The sequence below is a fragment of the Sparus aurata genome, chromosome 6 (assembly GCF_900880675.1).
Source record: "Sparus aurata chromosome 6, fSpaAur1.1, whole genome shotgun sequence".
NCBI classification, from domain to species: domain Eukaryota; kingdom Metazoa; phylum Chordata; class Actinopteri; order Spariformes; family Sparidae; genus Sparus; species Sparus aurata.
Genome location: NC_044192.1, coordinates 37,726,667 through 37,739,899, shown reverse-complemented (window position 1 = coordinate 37,739,899; position 13,233 = coordinate 37,726,667). Strand labels below are relative to the sequence as shown.

Below are 13,233 nucleotides of genomic sequence, written 5' to 3'. Positions count from 1 at the left end.
AGACAGAAAGACGAGTAAGTGATACAGGGAGAGAAGACAGAGACACGGTAAACCGGAGAGAACAGAGATAAATAAGTGACAATAAATATTGGCGAAATGTTTTTGAATGGTTCTTTCTTTCTTTCTTTGATTTGACAGTCAGTTCTTGATTACATGGATGGATGGATGGATGGATGGATGGATGGATGGATGGATAGATGGATCGCTTTGGATCAATTCTTAAAACTTATTAGAAATTAAAAAAAAAAAAAATCAAACATAGAGCTTGTTCTGACACTTTTTCATACCGCGACTTTCTCACGCGAGATTATGCGCGAGGTTTTGACCGGTCCGGATGTGCATTGTATTAATATGTAATGAGGCGCGCGTTGATTGGCCGCAGGAAGGACAGAGCCGGAATGGGGGGCGAGCCTGCATGCACACAGACTCCAAAACATAAACAGCCCCCTGTCATGGCGCACACACTAAATGACGAACCTTACGGAATTCAGGCATTTATGTACGAGCCGGAGTCGGAAACCGAACGGGAGAGTGAAGAGGCAGAGACGGTGGAGGAGACACGTTTACAGCAGGATGTCTCTGAATGGTAAATTCTTTTTTTTTCCGTCTTACTTTTCACACTCGTGTTTTACATGTAAGACCTGAGTTTTAATGCTGGCGGTGACGATGTATGGCGTGAAAATGACAGAGAAATAAGCAGATTCGGTGTGCTCACTCTGGCTGAGGACGGCTGTGAGCCGATGCATATGCAAGTAGCCTCCTGTGGTAACGTCACCACAGGAGCAGAGTCAAAATCTCGTGCTTTAGGAACGCGCACTACTGTGCGCTATTCCTGTTCGGAAAAAGAGCCAAAGCGAAAAAAATAAGCCACTTTCAAACTCCAGCTTTTCAGGCAAGTTTCAACAGAGGTCCAACACCAATATGCATGATTTAACGAGAGAAATTGCGATTTCCGGGTGATGACTCCTTTAAGGCCCTAGGAAATAGATATTTTTCACGGCAACACCGTCAAGCTCTAGCTCATCAAACTCGTCCTGAATGGATGAAAAAGAGACACTAATCACAAACTAACACATGGAACAGAACAGATGACATATCATTTATCTTTATCACATCTCCAGTTATATCTTCCTCAACTCTTAAGTCTTAACTTCTTGAAACTGGAAGAGAGAGATTCAATGATGGGAAATACATTCATCACATATCAAAATATACTGTTTGTGAGCTTGGATCCTCTGAAAGATTAGGTTGTAACCTAGGTTAGCTAATGTTAGCTTGCTAGTTCTAGCAGCTGACCATTACATTAGTTGTAATTGGTTAGCTAGTTAGCACCATGGTGGCCAGCGGAGTTTTGCCTCTGCTGTAAACTTAGTTTATTACAATCCATGGCGTTGAATAAGTAAAAGTGAATAAATATTCAACTTCAAAACTTACAGTAAGTCCTGACTGCTGCCGCATAGGTCGAACTTTCTGCCTTCTGTTGCTTCCGGCCGCCAACCATCTCTGCAGTTCAAACTTTTCTTCTTCTGTGTTTTTTCAAAGAGCGGTAAGGAATCAGTGTAGTATGCACATTAGCGCCGCCTTCTGCTTCAGAGGGTGAATCAGAGATTAACTTGAAATAAAACATTATCCCTGCAGCTGCTCAACACTTAAGTAAAAATAAAAAAACATATAGGCTAGAGTAAACTGATGCTTAAATAAAATACATTTTGTCCTCCACTAATGTCAAATGCATTGTAGACCATTTGTCCCAGTCGAATTGTTACTGGGTTTTTTTTACTGATTTTATTTATTTGGAGAAGCACTTTGAGATTTTATTGTGTTTTAGCATGTGCTATATAAATTAAGTTTATTTTTAAATCATCCCTATTTAAAACCATAGAAATAACAGGACTTTATCATTCTTAGCATGTAATTACTTAATTCTATTAAGTTGTGCTTAAGCGATGTTTTTAAGTTATGCTCACTTAAATACAAAATAGTTGCATTTAATCAAAAATGATTAGTCAAAAGTACTCAAAAAGGAACAACATGTTACACCAACTTGACATGATTAAGTAAGTAGAACTTTTTCTAAAACTTTGAGTATACAGTACTTAATCTATTTAATTACTTTGAACGTTCGGGTTTACAGTGCAGTGGAGCTGCAGCAGTCTGTGAGAGAAGGTGCTCCGCTGTCTGTCTACTGTGTGATGGAGAGGGTGCTGATCATTGTCTATGATGGATAAAAGTTTGTTCAGCGTTCTCCTCTCCACCACGGTCTCAAAAGACTCCAACATGCAGACGTTGTTACAGCTACTAGGCTACTTCAATATATATCACACTGATTCGAAAGTGGAGACTGTGCAATAGTTTAATTGATATATTAAGTTGACTATTAACTGTGTAATACGTTTCATTATTGAATTTGTCAAATTTCATTTACATTTTGTCAAGTTTCATTTTGTCAAATGTGAAGACAGTGCAAATGTGGAGGCATGTTTTTGAAACAGGAAATTAATTTATTATCATTTGTTGTAACAAGCAGACAAGTAAATAAATCCTGTCTTCCAATTCAGTGCATCTGTAACCTCATAGTTATTTTTGTGGTAGAAATATTGGAATCGGTACTCAATATCTGCAAGTACACAAATGAAAATACTCATACTCGGTTTGAAAAAAATGGTATCCATGCAACTTAATGAAAAGGTTTTTTTCAAACTCTGGTAAGACATGACCAATGATATTTTATTGACACTCATCTGAGTATAAGACCACTAGTCAAGACACTTTCATTGTGTATTTGTTTCAAATGTATCACTATTCTCACTACAAATGATATCAGCTCAACAATTAGAGTGAAAATGTCCATGGATGTCAGAATATCTTATTAGTATAGTATTTGGTATGTTCCCTTTTGCTTTGATAACAGTGTGCACAGTATGACAGTTGGTGTTTAAACCAGCAAGATTATTATCCCAGCATGATTTGACAGTATTATCCCAGCATGATTTGACAGTGTTCTACAAAGCTTCTTTGTGACAGAATCCTTGACTCTGTCAGTATTCAATTGCCCCTATTAATGTCCAGTGTAGCTGAAGTCAGGTGACTGTGGAGGACAGTCTATGACAGCTTTGAGGTGTGCTTATCCTGCTGCAGTAGGAATCCTTCTCCACAAAAATCAAACCAGAGGGTGGAGCATGTTTCTAAAGATGGAGTGGTACTTCTCCTTGTGCAGGTGTCCAACTCCAGAGGAGGCAAAACAGCCCCAGACTTAAATGTTCCCACCAACATGTTTCACTGTGGGGTTGAAACACTGAGGTATCATTCTCTCTCCTGTCCCTCTCTAACACACACCCTTCTGTTACTTACACTAAGCTATCTCTGGGATTCATCAGTAAATAGGACACTATCCCGTCCAACCTTTAATCTAGCCAGGATTAATGCCCCTTTTTGCTTAGAATAACCATTTGACTGGTGATTCTTTCTTTTACTTTCTGAACACTCAAACTTATTGTCAGGTTTATGTGACAATCTAAGATATTTTCAATGTGATCAGACCTTGTATATACTGTTCAAGTATATATCACGTTGGCGTGATTACATCTATGGCTATGTGAAGTTTATTAAAAGCCCTCAGGAGCAATGGCTTGTTTTCCTCCATATCTACATCATGGTGTTATCTCTACAGGCTGTAATTGCACATCCGGACGCTGATGCTATACAGTCTGACAGAGTTTGTAACCACATTTTTATTAGAGCATTTGAAAGAACAACAAGCAATGAACCCGCAAGATGACCGTTATCAGTTAGTGTATAGGGTTGATTTCTAACATACATTTCAGCCTCTGTAGGCGTATAGTCGTATGAAGTGCTTTAAACTAAGTAACCTCTGTTACTACTTCATGTAAACTGTGTAATAATGTTTAGAGAGCTCACTTTGTTAGGCAATTACATTTCCATTCATCATTAATTGTGTGCTAGTGTTGGCTATTTGACAGAGAACTGCTGTATGAAATCCCACTGTGCCCTGAGCCTGCTCTGTGTCTCTATTTTAGCACATAATGCCTTGCCTTTAAAAATAGAATGAAACAGTAGCCACCAGGATCTCAACAGCATTGTAGTCGAGTTGTAATCTGTTCACAGATATAGTACCTTAACAAGGTTTTTCCTGGCTCAGAATGGACCCCTTGTGCTACCTAAGGGAGTAAGAGGTTTTTGTCAGTATCACTCTGATTTATATCAGAGATTAGTCTTAAAAACGTTTCTGTACGATGTGAATTGCACACTTTTCACATAGCACCCAGTAGAGCCTTCATTTAGGTCCGAGCCCAGTCCTGGTCCTTCAGCCAACATCATTCATCCTGACTCAAGTGTCTGCGTGCATTCAAGCTGCAGATACAGAGAGGCAGTTCAAAATTTCAAATATTCAAATCAAACTTTAATGCTAAATTCACAAAATACCTGAGAGATTAGTTAGAAACAGTCACAAACTGGACGTATTTGAACACAAACAGGTATTTCTAACGCATTCAAATGCCGGACTGCAGTTTGTGCTGAGTGGCATCACAGTTTTTCTGCAGAGTCAGTTCATGTAAAAGGTTAGAGGAAATGGTCTGGGTTCCCCTCTGCTTTCCATTCTTCCTGCTGGTGTCTGCACTCTGTCAGCATAGTTGAAGATATCAGCTTGTTTTTCTCACTTGAGAAGAACATTTTGCTGACATTCATTCTTGCAAAAATTCAAAATACAGAACAACTTCTACAAGGTAAAATATTAATTCACAGTTAATATACAAAATTTTAAAAATGTTTATCTTTTTCTTGTTGTCAGGTTCAGTGTTGTCTTCTGAGTGCTTCTTTATAAGGATGTTACACTTGCGGCAGTATTTTATCAGTCACCACAGGACACATCTTTAAGTTTTTATGCACCTTTATTAAGCAAGGCAAGTTTATCTCCTTCCAAATACAACAACACTTCAATATACATTACGTAAGGCCAAGAAATGCATCAGAATATCACGAAGAAGGGAATAATTCATTAAAGTAGAAAAACGCAGACAGAAAAAATAACTGACAAGAAATAGTGTTTCTGCACCTATAACGCAGAAAGAAATTGCCCTCAAATTCAATAAAAGTGCAGTATAGAAATTTATTAATCAATTAACTAAGTGTTGCTACTGTAGTCTGAATGTGTGTCAGTTGTTCATACACTTTTTGGGAAGACCAGACAAAACACCACCTCCTGCTTGAGAGCCCAAATTTAGTTTCTTTAAACTTGTGTGTAGGTAAATGTTGTAACAGAAGGGAAGAGGGTGATACTGAAGTAGAGAAGTTAGTTCAGAAGGTGGAAACCAAATTACATTTGCTCCTAATGGGGGAAAATAATATTGTATCAATTCTTTATTTATTAAAAACATGAAGCTTACCTCTGATCATAAGTTTGAAACAGTTTGAAAGTGTCTTAAGTCATAGATCCCCTACAGAGATGTTTTAAGATATAGACTTTGCTTGGAACAATAATGTGTGTCCGATGTTTTTTTTCTAATAAAAAGTATAATTGCCCTATAAACATCCCTAAAAGGCAACTCCTCCTTCTACTCTATGAAAAACCCAGAATCTATGAAAATGCTATTCAAATGTAGTATCCTGCAACTTAACTGCAGAGTCGACTCTCTGTGTGACTACATCACAAATCATGCTCTAATGAATGTTTCTTAAAATCAGATTTCCAGTGAAAACTGAAGTTTTTCATTTTCAGCAGACACATTTGAAAACAGCCTTCTAGTGTCAAATGCTAAACATACATCATTCTACACAGTTGAGCATTCAACCACAAGAACAAGAGGAAAAACACATTTCTCACTGAAGGGTGAGATTAATGTTTGCAAATCGAGGATTTAAAAGTCATTCGATTGGCTTTTAGGCCCCAATCAGTCAAACAAACTTGCTTCTCTTTTTTTAACCCCGTTTCATATTTATCTTCCCCTACAGGTGTTCACCATCTTTGCCTTTGCCACCACTGGAGGTTACTCTGGGAAGACGCACTTCACAGTCACCTGCCCTGGGGCAGAGGCAAAGGATGTCCAGCCTGTGTTTGGATACCCATTCAGGTACTGTTGAGCACTAGAACTTCCAGCCATAATAGCCTTTGTTGTTTATCTGCAGTAATTGCGTGAAACTGGATTTTAGAATGTTTACTTAAAGTTTGCAACCCACACTAGAACACCAGAACAAACACTTGCTAGGTTTTTCTCCTCTTTCAGTGAACAACACAGTTACACATTAGTGCCACCATCTGGTAAAAAGCACCATTACTCAACTGTAATTTCTTGTGGCTGCATTTAGATCCACCATCAAAAAAGTACTGAGGAATGTGGTTAAAAATCAATCATAACCATCTTATTACTTATGGAAAAAAGAAAAAAGTCACTTTTGTTAGTTCAGTTAATAAAACCGTGCCTGAAAGAAAAGAAAATCACAGGTGTTCAATAAAGTAGTGATGATCACATTGGCACTTGAGAAAATGGTGTGCAGGAACGGAGCGACCAGAGCTGACAGCATTAAAGTTGTTAGAAGAAAAAACATTCAAAGCACTGCTCTGTGCCTGTAAGGTTTGTAGTTGGATAATTTTGAAACAAGTTCAGGGGGATATTGACAAAGGATTGCTGCCTTTTCAGGTTGAAATAGTAAACTTGCATTAGTTCTTATTTACTGAAGGACTGCACTGAGGTTTTACACAGGTCGGTTATATCTGTGAAAAGCAGTTGTAGAGTCTGTTTTTACAGTCGTGCATGGAGGGAGTGTTATCAAAACAATGAGAAGAAGTTTTAATACAGTAGCTCAGATGACAATCCTTAAGTGATGGCAGCAAATTAAAGAACGTACCATAAAGTTACTTTTTAGTAGATATCCATTTAATTGTGTTTTGAAGCGCAGAGGTTTACTATTATCATGCAGTGCATTTTGATTATTGTCACTTGGAAAATTTAAAAATGATATCAGGAAGAAGATCCTGTTTGTTTATCGTGGTAGCTTATCATTTTAGAAATAATTGAAGGAAAGTGTCAAATCACTGTGAAACTTCTTTGTGATGGAGCTAATTAACGACCAGAGTTGAAGGTTCTGTTTAATTTTCACACAGTCTTTTTAAATCTCCTATAAATCTTTCACATTTTCTCTTCTTGCCTTCGTCGGATAGAAGAGTAACCCAGGTGAGGACATGTTTTCTCTGAAATCACACACCAAAAGAGTAGAAACAGGAGTCATTAGAGCCAGTGTTTGCATTCTTCCTTTCTACCTCCCATCAGGTTGTCCGCCAACCCATATGAGATACCGTTATGTAACGGCAGTACACCCTCTAAGACCTTCCTGCAAGGCGACTTCTCCTCCTCCGCAGAGTTCTTTGTGTGTGTTGGTGTGTTTGGGTTCCTTTATTGCACTGCCACACTGATCCTCTACTTGGGCTACCAGAACATCTACCGCCAGACCACCCGTGGTCCCATCATAGTGAGTACATTTCCTCTGGTCAAAAAATGCATTTTGTACATACTACTTACCCCCTCAGCCTGTCATTACAACATTGCGGGGGGTTGTGTCCGTGGGAGTGGGTTATTTAAGGTTCTTGTGAGACATGACTTATGATCCAAGAAGTCCAGTTAGGGTAAGTAGGGTGAAACTGTGCACAAAAATCATAGTTTGGTAGTTACTCAATTTTGGGGGTTATGGTTCAGCAAAGCTGGGAAAACAAGAAAATGTAGAAAATAAACTTTCTGTCATTTATTTGGAAAAATGTGACTGTTGCAGTCATTAATGCACTCAAATACTGGCATACTGACAATAGGAAAAAATAATTATACAAACATGATGAATGCTCTGACCTGTTGATTAGTCCTGAATGACTTGAGCACATTAGTACAAGGCAGACACAACAGACTGACTAACATGTTCACATGGCACACATTTTTGCCTAAAGTTTCAAACTAATCTTTGTCCATTTTTGCTGTTACTTACTGGAAAATTGTGTTGTCCCCAAACAGTGGCTCTTAATGTCTTGTGAGGATCCTCCTGCACTGGTCTTTTTTGTGTTTGCCATTCATATAAGAGCAACACAACATGAGCTTGACTAACCAGGCTAGGCTGACTAATATGCTAGCTGATTGACAACAACCAGTGCACTGCCAATACTTTCAGGCTCAAACTTGCTCTCTGGGATTTCTGTTCTGTTCCATGTGGTAGACAGAGTACATAGACTATTTTAACTATTGATTTTTTTGTCAGTGCCACAGGGCATATAGTGAGCTGAATGTCCTGTAGATGTTAATTTCTATTTTCTCCAACAACTATTTATAAGCTACCCAGACAAATGTGGAGAAAGCTAATTGTCGCAGCTTAAAGCTTCACCCTTTAATGTGGCATGACTTAAACGAGCTACCAGGAATTGAAAATGATGGTTAAAGACACATTGCTCAGCTTCCTTGTGGCCCAGTGCAGTGACAGCAGGAGAAACCAATGTCCAACCAGAGTTAGGCATGAGGAGGGTTGGTTTTCAGACATACACCTCTTAAGGTTAATCTGTCAACATTTTAACAAATTGATGTCATCCTGAGCATTATCTCTCTATAAAAGCACGGAATCTCTGTGTGTGTGTGTGTGTGTGTGTGTGTGTGTGTGTGTGTGTGTGTGTGTGTGTGTGTGTGTTTCTGTTAGTCAAATATCTCTGCGGATCAGGATCGCACTGACCTGAGACTTTCAACATGGCTGGTGCGTGGTTCAGTGGTGTGCATCTAAGCATTTGCTTGGACTGCAATGATACCGTGAATAAATTATTGCATAAATGCTTTACAAATTCCGCCAAGCATTGTCCACCGGAGCCACCACAGTCACGTGCGCACCAGAGCCAATCACTGCACACCGTGGCCACGTGCGCACCAGAGCCAATCACTGCAGAGCTCAAGCCCACGACATACCTGAAGAAACAAGCGGATTTATACCTGCAGCGGCACGAGCTGGACGGGGATCTTGCTGGCGGTTAGGTCCCGTACTGTTCTGTGCATCTAAACTGACTGTTGTGGATTAATGAGATTAAACGAGTCCAGACCGAGTCTGTTCGGGTCTGAGGAGATCCGGAGACGCGCGGACAACAAAGTGGAATCGGAATCTGTGGATGTTCGTGTGTAGCTAGCGGCTAGCTAGCTGCTAGCCGCTAGCTACACGGCCCCCAAGGCGACGGACCGGACGCATCGGCACGTCCAAAAGTCCGGTTTTGGACGTGCCGATGCGTAGGGTAAATGCGTAGGGTAAATAATATCCGCCACGCTTTTTTCGCGAACATTGCCGTCACGTTTGCTTTATGTCTGGTGCAGGAAGAAACGGTAAAAACGGGCTTTTGTCACGAAAGTGTCCAAGCAGCAAGTTTGGTTGTTGAAGAACAGGAAGTTGTGGGAGGGACCTAGGCGGATGATTGACAGGCCGAACGACGGTCGGTGTACAGACAGCGATATTGAGAGTTGAGAGATTTGTGACATTTAGCGTGTTTGGAGTGTGTAGTTAGTGTGTTATGTAGTGTTTGGTGTAGTGTGTTTAGTGAATAGTGGAGTCGGTTTTTTGTTTAATGAGTCAGAACAATGAGGAGAAGCTGAATGTGGAGCAGGCAGTACAGCTCTTTATTCAGCTGGAAGGAGCTCAGGCAGACCTGAGCATTGCCTGCATTTAAATGTAAATAGTTACATATAACTTTGTACATTTTTTAAATGTATGCACAAATTTAGCAAACAACAATTTATATTTGCATTATAAGTAAAAAAAATAAAAATAAATGGTTTGTTAAACATATTTGTGGTTTTCACAGTAAAAAAATCTAACTTTTTCTACTCAGATTTTATGGTTTTTTTGTGATTTTAGGTCCATTGTGTTAATACAGTATGTCAAAATAAAAAAATAACTGTACAGTCACACATGTAAGGTTGTGCTGAAAATAATGACACCAAGTAAATAGCTTTTAAGGTGAAATATAATGGCAAAATCAAAAATAGTCAAAAACAGCCAATTATACCCTGGAATATCGGATTTCACAACAAACCTAAATATCCCTGACGTCCCACCTTCAAACACAGCCTCATTTGGCCATCCATGAAAAAGCTACTTAACCTCCCACTTTTTTATTGGAATATATTTTTCTTACGGGCACTGCACTAGTAACATGAAAGTCACAACAGTTGAGTGAAATCCAGTCAATTTAACATAGGGGCTGGAGAGAGAGAGACATTAAATGTGTGTTTTGTGCTGCATTCTAAAATGGCTGTAATCAGTGTATAATCTCAACTATTGTACATCCTTCTTATGCACAAAATCAGTTAAGTAAATGAGAAAACAGAATTGAAAGAGTGAATTTGAAATTTTTGAGAAGATACTAATCATAACACATCAGTTTCTTAAAACTATTTCCTAGTGTAGATGATTAAATGATGATTGTATAGACAATAGAGAGATAGGGAAGGTCTAATTTTTCATGTCAGTTTACAATCTGCTCACATATGACCAATAATATTTTTTTTTTATTTATTTTTTTTTTTTTTTATTCCGAATATGCAAAATGGAACATGGCTTCCTGATTGCTATTTAACAAATTATTTACACAACATAATATGGAAATGAAGATTTTGAGGAAGCAAAATAATAATGATAAAAAGTAAAACAAATAACATATTCGAAAAGGAGTGAGAAGAAGCATAGCTTGTTAGCTCTCACCCCTTTGTCTAAATGAAATTCATATATATATATATATATATATATATATATATATATATATATATATATATATATATATATATATATATATATATATATATATATATATATATCTACATACACACATACCACCCACATATACATGCTTGTATATATACATATACTTACACACAAAAACACACAAACCTACACACACACACACACACACACTCTGCCTCTCATCACCATGCCACATCAATTAATAAGTGATAATCACCAATAATCATTAATACCATTATCCATTGTACCCGCTAAATAACATGTGTTTGTACATTTTCTTGAACTGGTTGATATTTGGACTTTGCTTGAGTTCCTCACTTAGGTTGTTCCATAGCTTGACACCAGAAATAGATATACAGAAACTTTTCAAGGTTGTTCGTCTGTTTAATCTTTTAAAGTTATGTTCCCCTCTTAATTGATAACCTCCCTCCCGATTTCTAAATACATTTTGTATATTTTCTGGTAAATGTCTGTTTTTTGCCTTGTACATGATATTGCTGTTTGGTAAGATACAATGTCAGTGAATTTCAGTAGTTTTGATTGTATAAAAAGTGGATTTGTATGTTCCAAGTAGCTGACCTTGTGAATAGTCCTTATTGCTCTTTTCTGCAGGATAGTAAGTGACCGTAATGAAGTTTTGTAAGTGTTTCCCCAAATCTCAGCGCAGTAATGTATATATGGCAATACCAGTGAACAGTACAGTGTGCGAAGAGAATTATGATCCAGTAATTGTTTTGCTTTGTGTATGACTGCAATGCTTCAAACTTGAAAACTAAAACATGTGAATAAGTATTAAGTGTTGCATAGAATCTTTTTAAAAATGTGGGCATGGACTGCCCCTTTTTAAATGCACAGTACGTTTGCTAGGGTTCAAAACAAAACAAAAGCTTTGGCCAAGAGCCAAACCTTTTTGGAGGAATAAACCATTTATTGACAAGTAGAAAGCTCAGAGATTACTTTTGAAGTTTTGGGATTAAAAATTAATTTATCGACCCTCCTGTTTATCAACCTGACTGCAGCAGTGATCTGTGGAGGTGACCTCCATCCTATTTTCACATTACGTTTATTCTCTTACGCTGACTTCATTCTTCACTCTGACCCAGAAGTTATAGTGACAGGTGATAAGATAAACGCACTACTGCCTTGAGTAAACTTGTGGATTTCTCTGGATTGAACATTTTAAGAAACATTTGAGATCATTTCAGTTCCCAACTCAACAGAAGATATAACAAGATCAAGTCATTGTTAAATATTCTTTATGCAGGAGTAGGCGTTACACATAGTAAATCTCTAAATTCAGTAACTCATACCATCTGCCAGAGAGCCCTAGCAAAGTGCAGTGCTTGCCCTTTAACAAGCTTAATTCTTAGATGTTAGTTAGTTACTCTGACTTGAGTTGATTTTTTTTGGTTTGTTTGTGAAAAATAAGTAAAAACAATTTCAAAGATGTGCTATGCTATTAAAAATATTCCTGCTATTTTTCTCACTAACACCCACCGTAACCACCACCACGCCATATTTTGTTTTGTAACAAATTCCATAATCAAGCTTCATATCTCTATTTCCCTTATCTTTATTATGCCTTTAGCATAAACACAAGCAACTACAGCAAAACAAAGAACAATGGCCACATTATCATCATCTCAGTGTACATACAAACATGCACATACGGAAAGGAATGGATGAAAGAATGTGAACTCGTTTAGGTTAGGATGTACAGTTTTCCAGATGCTGATAAACCTGAAGTCATCAGATGTGTCTGCTAACATCCTAAAGGGGTGCCAGGTTCTGCAGGCAATCTATCAATAAGACAAAGTCTCTACCTACAACAGAGCATTCAGTTTCAAGTTCAGCTCCAACTCCAACAACGCCTTTGTGATAAAGTCAGTGGGATGATTTGGAGGAGCATACATAGTAAGGATTGAGATATATTTCCCATATAGCAGACCCTTAATTACTGTATATCATTACTGTCCTTGACACAAGACTCCACTTTTATTTCTTATTAATATAGATATAGAGAGATATACAGTATCTCGCAAAAGTGAGTACACCTCTCACATTTCTACAAATATTTTATTTAATTATATCTTTTCATGGGACAACACTGAAGAAATGACACTTTGATACAATGTAAAGTAGTCAGTGTACAGCTTATATAACAGTGTAAATTTGCTGTCCCCTCAAAATAACTCAACACACAGCCATTAATGTCTGAACCGCTGGCAACAAAAGTGAGTACTACCATGAGAGTGTCCAAATTGGACCATTATTTTCCAGCACTGCCTTAACCCTCTTGGGCATGGAGTTCACCAGAGCTTCACAGGTTGCCACTGGAATCCTCATCATGGAGCTGGTGGATGTTAGAGACCTTGCACTCCTCCACCTTCCGTCTGAGGATGCCCCACAAATGCTCAATAGTGTTTAGGTCTGGAGACATGCTTGGCCAGTCCATCACCTGTACCCTCA

The 13,233-nt window shown here is 38.2% G+C and overlaps 1 protein-coding gene across 1 annotated transcript in view; it reads left to right on the top strand.

The window, feature by feature from the left end:
* The window catches only part of LOC115583211 (synaptophysin-like protein 1), a 33,832-nt gene that overhangs the window by 12,211 nt on the left and 8,388 nt on the right, over positions 1-13,233 (top strand). Inside the window, exons 3-4 of the mRNA XM_030419791.1 lie at positions 5,971-6,089; positions 7,287-7,485. Coding sequence (XP_030275651.1) covers positions 5,971-6,089; positions 7,287-7,485 — 318 coding nt within the window. The remainder of the gene's footprint in view (positions 1-5,970; positions 6,090-7,286; positions 7,486-13,233) is intronic.